Source organism: Festucalex cinctus, chromosome 9 (genome assembly GCF_051991245.1).
Source record: "Festucalex cinctus isolate MCC-2025b chromosome 9, RoL_Fcin_1.0, whole genome shotgun sequence".
NCBI classification, from domain to species: domain Eukaryota; kingdom Metazoa; phylum Chordata; class Actinopteri; order Syngnathiformes; family Syngnathidae; genus Festucalex; species Festucalex cinctus.
In genome coordinates, this window is record NC_135419.1 from 25,877,603 (window position 1) to 25,895,298 (window position 17,696).

The following is a 17,696-nucleotide window of genomic DNA, read 5'->3' on the forward strand; positions in this document are numbered from 1 at the left end:
CAGAGGTCATCACTCATTCCTAAAAAAACAAAAACAGATGTTGTCCAAGTTAAAGTTAATGAAAACCATAACAAAGTGTGATGCATTTTCAATAAATCTTTCTAATTTTATAATTTGTCAAGTTTGGAGACATATCGACATATATGGTTGTGTTTACATGTGAATCACATTAAAGACCAATGATATCCTCAATATCTCCATTCATAAATCGGGGCGCTTTTGCAGGGGTAGAACTGGTGCTACCAACTATTTCAGTTGGTCACACCGAGGGGTGTGCTCAAAAAATCGATACGGCAATATATCGTTGCGGGCCTCATCACAATACACGTATCGATACGCAGGCGTCAGAATCGATATTGCTCGTTGACTTTAAATAGGCAGTTAACGTTTGCCTTTGCAGCTTGCATTGTACCTAAAAAATAAAAACCAGCAGCGTCTTTGAAGTTAATTGCCTTCAATTAATGCAAAACTAGCTCACCAGTGATTGGACACTGTGTCTTGCTAAGAAAAATGAAAGCAGAGGAAGAATATCAACATTTATTTACTTATAAATTTAATGTACCAATTTTGTTTAAAAAAACAAAACAAAACTAGAGCTGCGAGCAGCTATAAAGGGCCCTCGCAGCCCTGGCCACGTTGGGGTCCTTGCACGTTGGGGTACTTGCACGTTGGGGTACTGGCACGTTGGGGTACTGGCACGTTGGGGTACTGGCATATTGGAAGCAAAATTTCTTTGAAAATGGCATAATAAACGTTTACATGTAGAATATTTTTTTTTCCAGTGTCTGTCAAGCTCAACGGATTTTGGTGATTGTTAAGACCTGCAAAAATCTGCGTCCTTATTTATTTTTAGGCAATGAGTTGCCCTGATTGGTATTTTTTTGTAAAAGTGTATATACACATCATCGCTCGTTGTACTCATTGCACAATGTTTACTTTTATTGTCCAAAGGGGCAATCAAAAATGAATAAAACAAAATGGAAACGTACATACGTTTGGATCGGTGTGAAGCCAGTGAACAATTTGAGTGGTGGAAACTAAAAGAATATTCATAAATGACTTAGTTATCACACTTAGAATGAGTGTACATTTTTTGTACAAAATACCGTATGTGAGTTTTTTTATATATATATATATATATAAATGCCTCAAGGGCTAGGTGGCGCTGTATTTATAACTGAATGTTGTCATAGAGATACCTTCAGGCCTTGATTATAAGCATACATGTCAAGTGTGGGATTTTTTTGGAGCATGTACCGTGGAGTTATTAAGCATATCCTTCATTCACGATATTGCTTTTAATGTCCATAAAGGCTATCAAAAATAAATAAAAATATATATATGTTTGGATAAGTCTGATGCCAGTGAACATTTTGAGTGGTGGAAACTAAAAGAATATTCATAAATGACTTAGTTATCACACTTAGAATGAGTTTACATTTTTTGTACAAAATACCGTATGTGGGGTATTTTTTTTTTATGCCTCAAGGGCTAGGTGGCGCTGCATATATAACTGAATGTTGTCATAGAGATAACCAGGCCTTGACGATAAACATACATGTCAAGTTTGGGATTTTTTGGAGCATGTACCGGGGAGTTATCAAGCATATCCTTTTTCATTGCGAAACACAAATTTTGATGCCCCGCCCTCATCATATAGTATTTTGAAAAGTCAAAAATTTCCCCCCTGTCGTTGGCTCAGGTCTTGACATGGTCCAGGCCAAGTTTTAACTCAGTCGGATGAAACGTGTAGGAGAAGTGGGCAAAAGTCTGCCCCCTGTGAATGTGCAAAAATCGTCAAAAATGGGACATTCAAAAATTCGTAGCTCACTTCCTGTTCATTTTAGCATATGGGTACAAGAGACTTTTTTGTAGGTCTTGGGCTCCCTCATACACCTAAAAATATTCGTCGTTCTTGCTTAAACGTACAACTGGGGCTGTTTCGTTAAAGATTTCTAGGGGGCGCTATTGAGTCATTTTTGTAAAAATAGCACAATCGCCGATAAAAAATTGCTCATTTTGCCAGGCCAGCTGTGTGTGCCAAGTTTCGTGTGTTTCTGTGCCAGTTTAGGCCCTCAAAATTGGCGTTGTTTTCTTGGCGAACAGCGCTTGGCCACGCCCACAGCGACTCGCGAAAACTCACAAACTTCGTGTTGTGACAGCATGAAGGCCGACACCCTCATCTGAGCAAATATGAGGTAGGTCCAGTTAACATGGTTGGAGAAAAACATTGAAGAAAAATCGTAAGAAAAAAAATTGCCAGTAGGTGGCGCTATCAGTAAGATGAAATATAAGTTTGTAGATGTCTTTAGGGCTGGACTCTCATCAATTGTGTACAATTTTGAGAAGATAGCATCATCTCGGTCAAGTTAATGCAGCTTTTGTTGTCACGAGAAATCTTCAGACTTTGCGGCACCGTAGCGGCCACGCCCTTTGGCGAAAAGTTACAATATTCGGTGTGGGGCATGATCAACATCTTAAGGCTTTTCTGACCAATTTTCAACTGGATCCCTTCAACGAGCTCAGCACAGTAGCTAAAAACGTAAAGTATGACAATTATTGTTATCACTAGGTGGCGCTACATGGATAACTGAATTTTATCATATAGATGTTTTCAGGCCGTGACTATTAAGTTGCCTGATAAGTTTGAGATTTTTTGGAGCTTGAACATGGGAGTTATTAAGCATTTGCTCTTTCTGGACAAATGAAATTTTAAAGGCAATATTTGATGCCCCGCCCCCGTCATATAGTATTTCGAAAAGGCAAGATTTTTTCCCCAGTTGTTCTCTCAGGTCTTGAGATGATAAATGCCAAGTTTGAAGTCAATTGGATGAAAAATGTTTGCAAAGGGGGAAAAAGCATGACCACAGTGAATGTGCCAAAATAGGCCAAAATTGGACATTAAAAAATTCATAGTTCACTTCCTGTACATTTTAGCTACATGGTCCCAATAGACTTTTTTGTGCGTCTCGGGGTGCTACACGTGCCTGCCAATTTTCGTTGCTCTAGCTCAAACATGCCGGGCTTGGTTTTTATTTTTCTATGCTAGGGGGCGCTATAGAGTCGCGTTGTTATGACGACTTCATAATATCAAATTTTTCGCCGGGCCTGAGGAGTGTGCAAAGTTTGGTGAGTTTTCGTAAATGTTTAGGTACCCAAAATCGTGATCGTTTACGGAGAAAAAGAAGAATAATAATAACTAGAGCTGCGAGCAGCTATAAAGGGCCCTCGCAGCCCGGGCGACGTTGGGGTACTTGCACGTTGGGGTACTTGCACGTTGGGGTACTGGCACGTTGGGGTACTGGCAAGTTTAGGTACGGCACATTGGAAGCAGAATTTCTTTGAAAATGGCATGATAAACCTTGACATGTGGATTTTTTTTTTTTTTGTAAAAATACCGTTAAGTTGGTGTATTTTTTTTTATGCCTCGAGGGCTAGGTGGCGCTGTATATATAATGGAATGTTGTCATAGGGATACCTTCAAGCCTTGACTCTAAACATACATGTCAAGTGTGGGATTTTTTTGGAGCATGTACCGTGGAGTTATTAAGCATATCCTTCATTCACGATATTGCTTTTAATGTCCATAGAGGCTATCAAAAATAAATAAAAAAGTACATGTTTGGATAAGTCTAATGCCAGTGAACATTTTGAGTGGTGGAAAGTAAAAGAATATTCATAAATGACTTAGTTATCACACTTAGAATGAGTTTACATTTTTTGTACAAAATACCGTATGTGGGGTATTTTTTTGTTTTGCCTCAAGGGCGAGGTGGCGCTGCATATATAACTGAATGTTGTCATAGAGATACCTTCAGGCCTTGACGATAAACATACATGTCAAGTTTGGGATTTTTTGGAGCATGTATCGGGGAGTTATTAAGCATATCCTTTTTCAGTGCGAAACACAAATTTTGATGCCCCGCGCTCATCATATAGTATTTCCAAAAGTCAAGATTTTTCCGTCTGTTGTTGGCTCAGGTCTTGGCATGGTCCAGGTCAAGTCATAAGTCAGTCGGATAAAACATGTAGGAGAAGTGGGCAAAAGTATGCCCCCTGAAAATGTGCAAAAATCGTCAAAAATGGGACATTCAAAAATTCGTACCTCACTTCCTGTTCATTTTAGCATATGGGTCCAAGAGACTTTTTTGTAGGTCTTTGGCTCCCTCATACACGTAAAAATTTTCGTAGATCTTGCTTAAACGTAGAATCGGGGCTGCTTCGTTAAAAATTTCTAGGGGGCGCTATTGAGTCATTTTTGTAAAAATAGTACAATCAACAATAAAATATTGTTCATTTTACCAGGCCAGATGTGTGTGCCAAGTTTCATGAGTTTCTGCGCATGTTTAGACCCTCAAAACTGGCGTTGTTTTCTTGGCGAACAGTGCTTAGCCACGGCCACAGCGATTCGCGAAAACTCACAAACTTCGTGTTGTGACATCATGAAGGCCGAAACCCTCATCTGAGCAAATATGAGGTTGGTCCAGTTAACGTGTTTGGAGAAAAATGTACAAGAAAATTCGTAAGAAAAAAAATTGCCACTAGGTGGCGCTATCAGTAAGATGAAATATAAGTTCGTAGATGTCTTAAGGGCTGGACTCTCATCAAATGTGTGAAATTTTGAGAAGATAGGATCATCTGGGTCAAGTTCATGCAGCTTTTATTGTCACGAAAAATTTTCGGACTTTGCGTCACCGTAGCGGCCACGCCCTTTGGCGAAAAGTTACAATATTCGGTGTGGGGCATGATCAACATCTTAAGGCTTTTCTGACCAATTTTCAACTGGATCCCTTCAACGAGCTCGGCACAGTAGCTAAAAACGTAAAGTATGACATTTATTGTTACCACTAGGTGGCGCTATATGTATAACTGAATTTTATCATATAGATGCTTTCAGGCCGTGACTATTACGTTGTCTGAGAAGTTTGAGATTTTTTGGAGCTTGAACATGGGAGTTATCACACTTAGAATGAGTTGACATTTTTTGTACAAAATACCGTATGTGGGGTATTTTTTTTTTATGCCTCAAGGGCTAGGTGGCGCTGCATATATAACTGAATGTTGTCATAGAGATAGCTTCAGGCCTTGACGATAAACATACATGTCAAGTTTGGGATTTTTTGGAGCATGTACCGGGGAGTTATTAAGCATATCCTTTTTCAGTGCGAAACACAAATTTTGATGCCCCGCCTTCATCATATAGTATTTCGAAAGGTCAAGATTTTTCCCCCTGTCGTTGGCTCAGGTCTTGACATGGTCCAGGTCAAGTCTTAACTCAGTCAGATGAAACGTGTAGGAGAAGTGGGCAAAAGTCTGCGCCCTGTGAATGTGCAAAAATTGTCAAAAATGGGACATTCAAAAATTCGTAGCTCACTTCCTGTTCATTTTAGCATATGGGTCCAAGAGACTTTTTTGTAGGTCTTGGGCTCCCTCATACACCTAAAAATATTCGTCGTTCTTGCTTAAACGTACAACCGGGGCTGCTTCGTTAAAAACTTCTAGGGGGCGCTATTGAGTCATTTTTGTAAAAATAGCACAATCAACAATAAAATATTGCTCATTTTACCAGGCCAGATGTGTGTGCCAAGTTTCATGAGTTTCTGTGCATGTTTAGACCCTCAAAACTGGCGTTGTTTTCTTGGCGAACAGCGCTTAGCCACACCCACAGCAATTCGCGAAAACTCACAAACTTCGTGTTGTGACATCATGAAGGCCGAAACCCTCATCTGAGCAAATATGAGGTAGGTCCAGTTAACGTGTTTGGAGAAAAACGTAGAAGAAAATTCGCAATAAAAAAAATTGCCACTAGGTGGCGCTATCAGTTAGATGAAATATAAGTCAGTAGATGTCTTTAGGGCTGGACTCTCATCAAATGTGTGAAATTTTGAGAAGATAGGATCATCTCGGTCAAGTTAATGCAGCTTTTATTTTCACGAAAAATCTTCAGACTTTGCGTCACCGTAGCGGCCACGCCCTTTGGCGAAAAGTTACAATATTCGGTGTGGGGCATGATCAACATCTTAAGCCTTTTCTGACCAATTTTCAAATGGATCCCTTCAACAAGCTCAGCACAGTAGCTAAAAACGTAAAGTATGACATTTATTGTAACCACTAGGTGGCGCTATATGTATAACTGAATTTTATCATATAGATGTTTTCAGGCCGTGACTATTACGTTGCCTGAGAAGTTTGAGATTTTTTGGAGCTTGAACATGGGAGTTATTAAGCATTTGCTCTTTCTGGACAAATGAAATTTTAAAGGCAATATTTGATGCCCCGCCCCCGTCATATAGTATTTCAAAAAGGCAAGATGTTTTGCCCAGTTTTTCTCTCAGGTCTTGAGATGATAAATGCCAAGTTTGAAGTCAATTGGATGAAAAATGTTTGCAAAGGGGGAAAAAGCATGACCACAGTGAATGTGCCAAAATAGGCCAAAATTGGACATAAAAAAATTCATAGCTCACTTCCTGTACATTTTAGCTCCATGGTCCCAATAGACTTTTTTGTGCGTCTCGGGGTGCTACACGTGCCTGCCAATTTTTGTTGCTCTAGCTCAAACGTGCCGGGCTTGGTTCTTATTTTTCTACGCTAGGGGGCGCTATCGAGTCGCATTGTTATGACGACTTAATAATATCAAATTTTTCGCCGGGCCTGAGGAGTGTGCAAAGTTCGGTGAGTTTTCGTGAATGTTTAGGTACCCAAAATCGCGATCGTTTGCGGAGAATAAAGAAGAAGAAGAAGAAGAAGAATAATAATAACTAGAGCTGCGAGCAGCTATAAAGGGCCCTCGCAGCCCGGGCCACGTTGGGGTACTTGCACGTTGGGGAACTTGCACATTGGGGTACTGGCACATTGGAAGCAGAATTTCTTTGAAAATGGCATGATAAACGTGGATTTTTTTTTTTTGCCAGGTGTGATGAGTGTGTCAAGCTCAATGGGTTTTGGTGATTGTTAAGATCTGCAAAAATCAGCGTCTTATTTTTTATTTTTAGGCAATGAGTTGCCCTGATTGGTATTTTTTGTAAAAGTGTATATACACATCATCGCTCGTTGTACTCATTGCACAATGTTACTTTTATTGTCCAAAGGGGCAATCAAAAATGAATAAAACAAAATGGAAATGTACATACGTTTGGATCGGTGTGAAGCCAGTGAACAATTTGAGTGGTGGAAACTAAAAGAATATTCATAAATGACTGAGTTATCACACTTAGAATGAGTGTACATTTTTTGTACAAAATACCGTATGTGGGGTATTTTTTTTTTATTCCTCAAGGGCTAGGTGGCGCTGCATATATAACTGAATGTTGTCACAGAGATAACTTCAGGCCTTGACGATAAACATACATGTCAAGTTTGGGATTTTTTGGAGCATGTACCGGGGAGTTATCAAGCATATCCTTTTTCATTGCGAAACACAAAATTTGATGCCCCGCCCTCATAATATAGTATTTCGAAAAGACAAAATTTTTCCCCCCTGTCGTTGGCTCAGGTCTTGACATGGTCCAGGCCAAGTCTTAACTCAGTCGGATGAAACGTGTAGGAGAAGTGGGCTAAAGTCTGCCCCCTGTGAATGTGCAAAAATCGTCAAAAATGGGACATTCAAAAATTCGTAGCTCACTTCCTGTTCATTTTAGCATATGGGTCCAAGAGACTTTTTTGTAGGTCTTGGGCTCCCTCATACACCTAAAAATATTCGTCGTTCTTGCTTAAACGTACAACCGGGGCTGCTTCGTTAAAAACTTCTAGGGGGCGCTATTGAGTAATTTTTGTAAAAATAGCACAATCAACAATAAAATATTGCTCATTTTACCAGGCCAGATGTGTGTGCCAAGTTTCATGAGTTTCTGTGCATGTTTAGACCCTCAAAACTGGCGTTGTTTTCTTGGCGAACAGCGCTTAGCCACGCCCACAGCAATTCGCGAAAACTCACAAACTTCGTGTTGTGACATCATGAAGGCCGAAACCCTCATCTGAGCAAATAAGAGGTAGGTCCAGTTAACGTGTTTGGAGAAAAACGTAGAAGAAAATTCGTAATAAAAAAAATTGCCACTAGGTGGCGCTATCAGTTAGATGAAATATAAGTCAGTAGATGTCTTTAGGGCTGGACTCTCATCAAATGTGTGAAATTTTGAGAAGATAGGATCATCTCGGTCAAGTTAATGCAGCTTTTATTTTCACGAAAAATCTTCAGACTTTGCGTCACCGTAGCGGCCACGCCCTTTGGCGAAAAGTTACAATATTCGGTGTGGGGCATGATCAACATCTTAAGGCTTTTCTGACCAATTTTCAAATGGATCCCTTCAACGAGCTCAGCACAGTAGCTAAAAACGTAAAGTATGACTTTTATTGTAACCACTAGGTGGCGCTATATGTATAACTGAATTTTATCATATAGATGTTTTCAGGCCGTGACTATTACGTTGCCTGAGAAGTTTGAGATTTTTTGGAGCTTGTACATGGGAGTTATTCAGCATTTGCTCTTTCTGGACAAATGAAATTTTAAAGGCAATATTTGATGCCCCGCCCCCGTCATATAGTATTTCAAAAAGGCAAGATGTTTTGCCCAGTTTTTCTCTCAGGTCTTGAGATGATAAATGCCAAGTTTGAAGTCAATTGGATGAAAAAATTTTGCAAAGGGGGAAAAAGCATGACCACAGTGAATGTGCCAAAATAGGCCAAAATTGGACATAAAAAAATTCATAGCTCACTTCCTGTACATTTTAGCTACATGGTCCCAATAGACTTTTTTGTGCGTCTCGCGGTGCTACACGTGCCTGCCAATTTTTGTTGCTCTAGCTCAAACGTGCCGGGCTTGGTTTTTATTTTTCTACGCTAGGGGGCGCTATCGAGTCGCATTGTTATGACGACTTCATAATATCAAATTTTTCGCCGGGCCTGAGGAGTGTGCAAAGTTTGGTGAGTTTTCGTGAATGTTTAGGTACCCAAAATCGCGATCGTTTGCGGAGAATAAAGAAGAAGAAGAATAATAATAATAATAATAATAATAATAATAATAATTTTTACAAAAACAATAGGGACCTCGCAGCGGTCGCTGCTCGGGCCCTAATAAAATGTGTTACATGAAAAATTATTATTTCCCCAATTATTTCAAAATAAGCACATTTAAGAGCTGTAATTTTAATACTTTGATATTTTTGGTCATATTGGCTCATGCCTATTAAGAAATTTTCCCGGCGTGTCTGTAAAAACTGCTCCCTGCTCTGCAGCGCGTACACATTTAGAGCAGGCACGCTTGGTGGTAAACCAGAAGACCTACTATATAACAAAAACATTTTTGTCATCCAACATAATAAACATATCCTTTAGGTATGCATATGACTGTTATTGTAAAATGCAAGTAAATTAATGTAAAATATCGCGATACGTATCGCCTTGAGGATCATATATTGGGATACATATGTATCGCGATACGTATCAAATCAATCTGTGGACCGGATATCGCGTGGCTGTGAATCGGTTGCGAGTGAGGCTTTATGGTTTTCATAATAGCAAGAGTTCTGCATCGTGCTCTACTTATTTTGTTTCAGTAGCATCGCTATTCAAGCTACTTCCGTGTTTACAGAGAGCTAGCAAAGTAGCGCTCAGAGACGCTTCATTCCCCGGATGCATTCCCATAATGCAAAGGCTTTACGCACCTTTTTCTTTTGGGAGGGCCTACCGTCAACGCCGTGCTCGCGACACGGCACGCGCGCGCGCGTGCACGACGAGTGACAACATGCAACTGGAGACAGTTAGCAGAAGCCGGTGCCGTACATCTCGGTATTTCCCATGGCTATCGAATCCTCTCGGTGCACTTAGTTGTATGTCCCGGGCCGGCGTTGGTACTGCGCGCGAGCCAAAAAGAATAACTTACGTGACGATCCAATGCATGGATTCAAACGACACAGGTATGTTCCACAGCCAACACACCAGCTAAGCTAAAAGCACACTGCAAGTATCTAATTTCTCGGTTTGTGGCTCCCTGTCAATGTACACAACTAGCATGAGCAACAGATAGGAGAACTGAGACGTGCCCGCGATACATAAACAGTAGTGATTCCGTGGTCATCATCATGTCTCAATTAAAAAAAAAAAAAAAAAGATATCATACATTATCCAAAAATGAATGTGATGGCAAAAGAAAAACAAAAATTGTTAAAAGCAAAAATTGTTGATAAAAAGGGAAGGGCACTTTTGGAAATATTTTTGGATATATTAAGTGGTTAAAATGTGTTTGATAGATTTATTGTTCCATAAGGTGGCTTCATATTTACATAATTGATGGATGCACTGAGGTTTAGTACATTAATTGTTTTTATGTGAAACAATTGGAAAATATCCATGTCTGAAATGAAAGTTGGGGGTGACAAAAAAAATAATAATTCCCCACCGAGGTTCGAACCCGGGCTTGGGTGTAAAAATGCAACCGCAGGTAAGTTACTTACCCAGTGAGCTAATGGGGCTTGCTGAAAATGAGAGAAAATTAGCGTATTTGTCTTTCAAACTGTCATCTAATGCGGAGCCACCAGCACTGATTTGGAACACGTGTTTAACCATGTCAGTATAACGCATTTCCTGGTATGATAGTCAGTTGGTATACTTAATATCCGTTTACGTAATAGCCACGGGTACATGTGCAATGTACAGTCAGCGGTGGCTTTGAACGTGCGACCTGCTGCTTACTGTACATGCACTCTCCCAACTGCGACACTGAGCAGTATCAGAAAGCCGGTCATAATGGTCTGTTCTATGTATGGAAGTGGGCGTGGAAAGTGGGAATCAGTGTCAGTTCCATTAAAACTGAATGGGGAAAAGTAGATCTTTAACATTAAATTATGCGAGTACTGTAAGTAATATGAAGTCAAACGATAAATACCCCGAAAGGCGTGAATTTTGTCAGCAAGTTGAAATTTGAACGGTGTAAATCGGAAGTATAATGTAGGAGTAGTTTGATTGCAAAAAGTGTTGAGAATAAAATGCTATAATAAGTATAATAATAAGAAAGGTTAGAAACAACATATGTGCTTTCAGCATCCCACAATAATAATAAGTATAACTAGAGCTGACGAGCAGCTATAAAGGGCCCTCACAGCCCGGGCCACGTTGAGGTACTGGCACGTTGGGGTACTCGCACGTTGGGGTACTGGCACATTAGGAGCAAAATTTCTTGGAACATGGCATGATAAACCTTTACATGTGGATTTTTTTTGCCAGGTGTGATGAGTGTGTCAAGCTCAATGGGTTTTAGTGATTGTTAAGATCTGCAAAAATCAGCGTCTTTTTTTATTTTCAGGTAATGAGTTGACCTGATTGGTATTTTTTCCAAAAGTATAAAAACCCATCATCGCTCGTACTCATTGCACGATGTTGCTTTTATTGTCCAGAGACGCTATCAAAAATAAATAAAACAAAATAAAAAAAGTACATATGTTTGGATCGGTCTGATACCAGTGAACATCTTGAGTAGTGGAAAGTAAAAGAATTTTCATAAATGACTTAGTTATAATACTTACAATGAGTTCACAAATTTTGTACAAAATACCGTAAGTGTTTTTTTTTTTTTTTTTTTTTATGGCTGAAGGACTAGGTGGCGCTGTATTTATAACAGAATTTCGTCATAGAGATACCTTCAGGCCTTGACTATAAATATACATGTCAAGTTTGGGATTTTTTTGAAGCATGTACCGGGGACTTATTAAGCATATCCTTCATTCACGATACTGCTTTTAACGTCCATAGAGGCTATCAAAAATAAATAAAAATAAATAAAAAATACATATGTTTGGATCGGTCTGATGCCAGTGAACATTTTGAGTGGTGGAAAGTAAAAGAATATTCATAAATGACTGAGTTATCACACTGAAAATTAGTTTACAATTTTTGTAAAAATACCGTAAGTGGGGTATTTTTTTTTCATGCCTCAAGGGCTAGGTGGCGCTGTATATATAACTGAATGTTGTCATAGAGATACCTTCAGGCCTTGACGATAAACATACATGTCAAGTTTGGGATTTTTTGGAGCATGTATCGGGGAGTTATTAAGCATATCCTTTTTCAGTGCGAAACACAAATTTTGATGCCCCGCCCTCATCATATAGTATTTCCAAAAGTCAAGATTTTTCCGTCTGTTGTTGGCTCAGGTCTTGGCATGGTCCAGGTCTTAAGTCAGTCGGAAAAAACATGTAGGAGAAGTGGGCAAAAGTATGCCCCCTGAAAATGTGCAAAAATCTTCAAAAATGGGACATTCAAAAATTCGTATTCCATTTTAACATATGGGTCCAAGAGACTTTTTTTGTAGGTCTTTGGCTCCCTCATAAACCTAAAAATTGTCGTAGATCTTGCTTAAACGTACAATCGGGGCTGCTTCGTTCAAAATTTCTAGGGGGCGCTATTGAGTCATTTTTGTAAAAATAGCACAATCAACAATAAAATATTGTTCATTTTACCAGGCCAGATGTGTGTGCCAAGTTTCATGAGTTTCTGCGCATGTTTAGACCCTCAAAACTGGCGTTGTTTTCTTGGCGAACAGTGCTTAGCCACGCCCACAGCGATTCGCGAAAACTCACAAACTTCGTGTTGTAACCTCATGAAGACCGAAACCCTCATCTGAGCAAATATGAGGTAGGTGCAGTTAATGTGGTTGGAGAAAAACATTGAAGAAAAATCGTAAGAAAAAAAATTGCCAGTAGGTGGCGCTATCAGTCAGATGAAATATAAGTTCGTAGATGTCTTAAGGGCTGGACTCTCATCAAATGTGTGAAATTTTGAGAAGATAGGATCATCTGGGACAAGTTAAAGCAGCTTTTATTGCCACGAAAAATTACCAGACTTTGCGGCACCGTAGCAGCCACGCCCTTTGGCGAAAAGTTACAATATTCAGTGTGGGGCATGATCAACATCTTAAGGCTTTTCTGACCAATTTTCAATTGGATCTCTTCAACGAGCTCAGCGCAGTAGCTAAAAACAAAGTATGACATTAATTGTCACCACTAGGTGGCGCTATATGTATAAATGAATTTTATAATATAGATGTTTTCAGGCCGTGACTATTACGTTGCCTGAGAAATTTGAGATTTTTTGGAGCTTGAACATGGGAGTTATTAAGCATTTGCTCTTTCTGGACAAATGAAATTTTAAAGACAATATTTGATGCCCCGCCCCCATCATATAGTATTTCGAAAAGGCAAGACTTTTTGCCCAGTTGTTCTCTCAGGTCTTGAGATGATAAATACCAAGTTTGAAGTCAATTGGATGAAAAATGTTTGCAGAGGGGGAAAAAGCATGACCACAGTGAATGTGCCAAAATAGGCCAAAACTGGACATAAAAAAATTCATAGCTCATTTCCTGTACATTTTAGCTACATGGTCCCAATAGACTTTTTTTGTGCGTCTCGGGGTGCGACAAGTGCCTGCCAATTTTCGTTGCTCTAGCTAAAATGTGCCGGGCTTGGTTTTTATTTTTTTACGCTAGGGGGCGCTATAGAGTCGCGTTGTTATGACGACTTCATAATATAAAATTTTTCGCCGGGCCTGAGGAGTGTGCAAAGTTTGGTGAGTTTTCGTGAATGTTTAGGTCCTCAAAAATGCGATCGTTTACGGAGAATAAAGAAGAAGAAGATGAAGAAGAAGAACTAGAGCTGCGAGCAGCTATAAAGGGCCCTCGCAGCCCGGGCCACGTTGGGGTACTTGCACGTTGGGGTACTTGCACATTGGGGTACTGGCACATTGGAAGCAGAATGTCTTTGAAAATGACATGATAAACCATTACATGTGGATTATTTATTTATTTTTTTGCCAGGTGTGATGAGTGTGTCAAGCTCAATGGGTTTTGGTAGATCTGCAAAAATCAGCGTCTTTTTTTTATTTTTAGGCTATGAGTTGCCCTGATTGGTATTTTTCGTAAAAGTATATATACACACATCATTGCTCGTACTCATTGCACAATGTTGCTTTTATTGTCCATAGAGGCGATCAAAAAAAAAATGAAACTAAAGAAAAAAAAAAGTACATATGTTTGGATCGATCTGATGCCATGAACATATTGAGTGGTGGAAAGGAAAAGAATATTCATAAATGACTTAGTTATCACACTTACAATGAGTTTACAATTTTTGTAAAAATACCATAAGTGAGGCTTTTTTTTTTTATGCCTCAAGGACTAGGTGGCGCTGCATATATAACTGAATTTTGTCATAGAGATACCTTCAGGCCTTGACTATAAATATAAATTTCAAGTATGGGATTTTTTAGAGCATGTACCTGGGAGTTATTCAGCATATCCTTCATTCACGATATTGCTTTTAATGTCCATAGAGGCTATCAAAAATACATAAAACTAAATAAAAATATGTATGTTTGGTTAGGTCTGATGCCAGTGAACATTTTGAGTGGTGGAAAGTAAAACTATATTCATAAATGACTTAGTTATCACACTTAGAATGAGTTTACATTTTTTGTAGAAATACCCTAAGTGGGGTATTTTTTTTTTTCATGCCTCAAGGGCTAGGTGGCGCTGCATATATAACTGAATGTTGTCATAGAGATACCTTCAGGCCTTGACTATAAACATTAGGGGTGTGAATTGCCTAGTACCTGACGATTCGATTCGTATCACGATTCACAGGTCACGATTCGATTCGATACCGATTAATCCCGATACGAATGGTCACGATTCGATACCGATTAATCCCGATACGAATTTATAAGTCGATTGTTGCGATTTTTTTTCATTCATATTTAGAAAATACTAATCAGTAAGCTTGTAGAGTGTAAGATTTATATGAAAATGTATTATTTATTTATCTGAAATTTCAGTCTTATAGAGGTTGTAATCTGTTTCATGTTTGAACAGCATTAAAATAAAAATATTAAGGCTTAATGTGCCGTTCATATAACATTCTTCCATGCTCAAGGTGTGAATCCTAAAAAAAAAAAAAAAAAAAAAAAAAAAAAAAAAAAAAAAAAAAAAAAAAAAAATCGATTTTGCCTATTATTGAATCGATTCGAGAATCGCGCGATGTAGTATCGCGATATATCGCCGAATCGATTTTTTGTTAACACCCCTAATAAACATACATGTCAAGTTTGGGATTTTTTGGAGCATGTACCGGGGGAGTTATTAGGCATATCCTTTTTCATTGCGAAACACAAAATTTGATGCTCCGCCCTCATCATATAGTATTCCGAAAAGTCAAGATTTTTCCCACTGTCGTTGGCTCAGTTCTTGACATGGTCCAGGTCAAGTCTGAAGTCAGTCGGATGAAAGGTGTAGGAGAAGTGGGCAAAAGTATGCTCCCTGTAAATGTGCTAAAACCGTAAAAAATGGGACATTCAAAAATTCGTAGCTCGCTTCCTGTTCATTTTAGCACATGGGTCCAAGAGACTTTTTTTTGTAGGTCTTGGGCTCCCTCATACACCTAAAAATATCCAAAGATCTTGCTTAAACGTACAAGCGGGGCTGCTTCGTTAAAAATTTCTAGGGGGCGCTATTGAGTCATTTTTGTAAAAATAGCACAATCCAGGATAAAATATCGCTCATTTTGCCAGGCCAGATGTGTGTGCCAAGTTTCATGCGTTTCTGTGCCGGTTTAGGCCCTCAAAATTGGTGTTGTTTTCTTGGCGAACAGCGCTTAGCCACGCCCACAGCGTTTCGCGAAAACTCACAAACTTCGTGTTGTGACATCATGAAGGCCAAAACCCTCTTCTGAGCAAATATGAGGTATGTCCAGTTAACGTGTTTGGAGAAAAACGTTGAAGAAAATCCGTAAGAAAAAAAATTGCCACTAGGTGGCGCTATCAGTAAGATGAAATATAAGTTCGTAGATGTGTTAAGGGCTGGACTCTCATCAAATGTGTGAAGTTTTGAGAAGACTGGACCATCTGGGTCAAGTTAAAGCAGCTTTTATTCTCACGAAAAATTATCAGACTTTGCGGCACCATAACGGCCACGCCCTTTGGCGAAAAGTTACAATATTCGGTGTGGGGCATGATCAACATCTTAAGGCGTTTCTGACTAATTTTCAATTGGATCCCTTCAACGAGCTCAGCACAGTAGCTAAAAACGTAAAGTGTGACATTTATTATTACCACTAGGTGGCGCTATATATATATATAACCGAATTTTATCGCATATATGTTTTCAGGCCATGACTATTGTTGCATGAGAAGTTTGAGATTTTTTGGAGCTTGCACATGGGAGTTATTCAGCATTTTGTCTTTCTGGACAAATGAAATTTTAAAGGCAATATTTGATGCCCCGTACCCGTCATATAGTATTCCGAAAAGTCAAGATATTTTGCCCAGTTGTTGTATCAGGTCTTCAGATGATACATGCCAAGGTTGAAGTCAATCGGATTAAAACTGTTTGCAAAGGGGGGAAAAGTATGACCACAGTGAATGTGCAAAAATGGGCCAAAATTGGACATTCAAAAATTCATAACTCACTTCCTGTACATTTTTGCTACATGGTCCCAATTGACTTTTTGTGCGCCTCGGGGTGCTACATGTGCAAACCAAGTTTCGAAGCTCTAGGTCAAACATGCCGGGATTGGTTTTTATTTTTCTACGCTAGGGGGCGCTATAGAGTCGCATTGTTATGACAACTTCCTAATATCAAATTTTTCGCTGAGCCCAAAGAGTGTGCAAAGTTTGGTGAGTTTTCGTAAATGTTTAGGTCCTCAAAAATGAGATAGTTTACGGAGAATAATAAATTATTATTATTATATATAATAATAATAATAACTAGAGCTGCGAGCAGCTATAAAAGGCCCTCGCAGCCCGGGCCACGTTGGAGTCCTTGCACGTTGGGGTACTTGCACGTTAGGGTACTGGCACGTTGGGGTACTGGCACGTTGGGGTACTGGCATATTGGAAGCAAAATTTCTTTGAAAATGGCATCATAAACCTTTACATGTAGAATATTTTTTTGCCAGTGTGTGTCAAGCTCAACGGGTTTTGGTGATTGTTAAGACCTGCAAAAATCAGCGTCCTTTTTTATTTTTAGGCAATGAGTTGCCCTGATTGGTATTTTTTGTAAAAGTGTATATATACATCATCGCTCGTTGTACTCATTGCACAATGTTACTTTTATTGTCCAAAGGGGCAATCAAAAATGAATAAAACAAAATGGAAACGTACATACGTTTGGATCGGTGTGAAGCCAGTGAACAATTTGAGTGGTGGAAACTAAAAGAATATTCATAAATGACTTAGTCATCACACTTAGAATGAGTTTACATTTTTTTGTACAAAATACCGTATGTGGGTTTTTTTTTTTTATATAAGCCTCAAGGGCTAGGTGGCGCTGTATTTATAACTGAATGTTGTCATCGAGATACCTTCAGGCCTTGATTATAAGCATACATGTCAAGTGTGGGATTTTTTTTGGAGCATGTACCGTGGAGTTATTAAGCATATCCTTCATTCACGATATTGCTTTTAATGTCCACAGAGGCTATCAAAAATAAATAAAAATATATATATGTTTGGATAAGTCTGATGCCAGTGAACATTTTGAGTGGTGGAAACTAAAAGAATATTCATAAATGACTTAGTTATCACACTTAGAATGAGTTTACATTTTTTGTACAAAATACCGTATGTGGGGTATTTTTTTTTTATGCCTCAAGGACTAGGTGACGCTGCATATATAACTGAATGTTGTCATAGAGATAGCTTCAGGCCTTGACGATAAA

At 39.0% G+C, this 17,696-nt stretch overlaps 1 protein-coding gene across 3 annotated transcripts in view; it reads right to left on the minus strand.

Moving 5' to 3' along the window:
* elf2a (E74-like factor 2a (ets domain transcription factor)) overlaps positions 1 to 17,696 on the minus strand; it is a 143,930-nt gene that overhangs the window by 108,383 nt on the left and 17,851 nt on the right. For all 3 annotated transcript variants that reach the window (XM_077531918.1, XM_077531916.1, XM_077531917.1), the window contains one exon: positions 1 to 19. This exon is cut by the window's left edge and continues 65 nt beyond it. In XM_077531918.1, the coding sequence (XP_077388044.1) occupies positions 1 to 10 (10 nt within the window). In that variant the 5' untranslated portion in view covers positions 11 to 19. The remainder of the gene's footprint in view (positions 20 to 17,696) is intronic.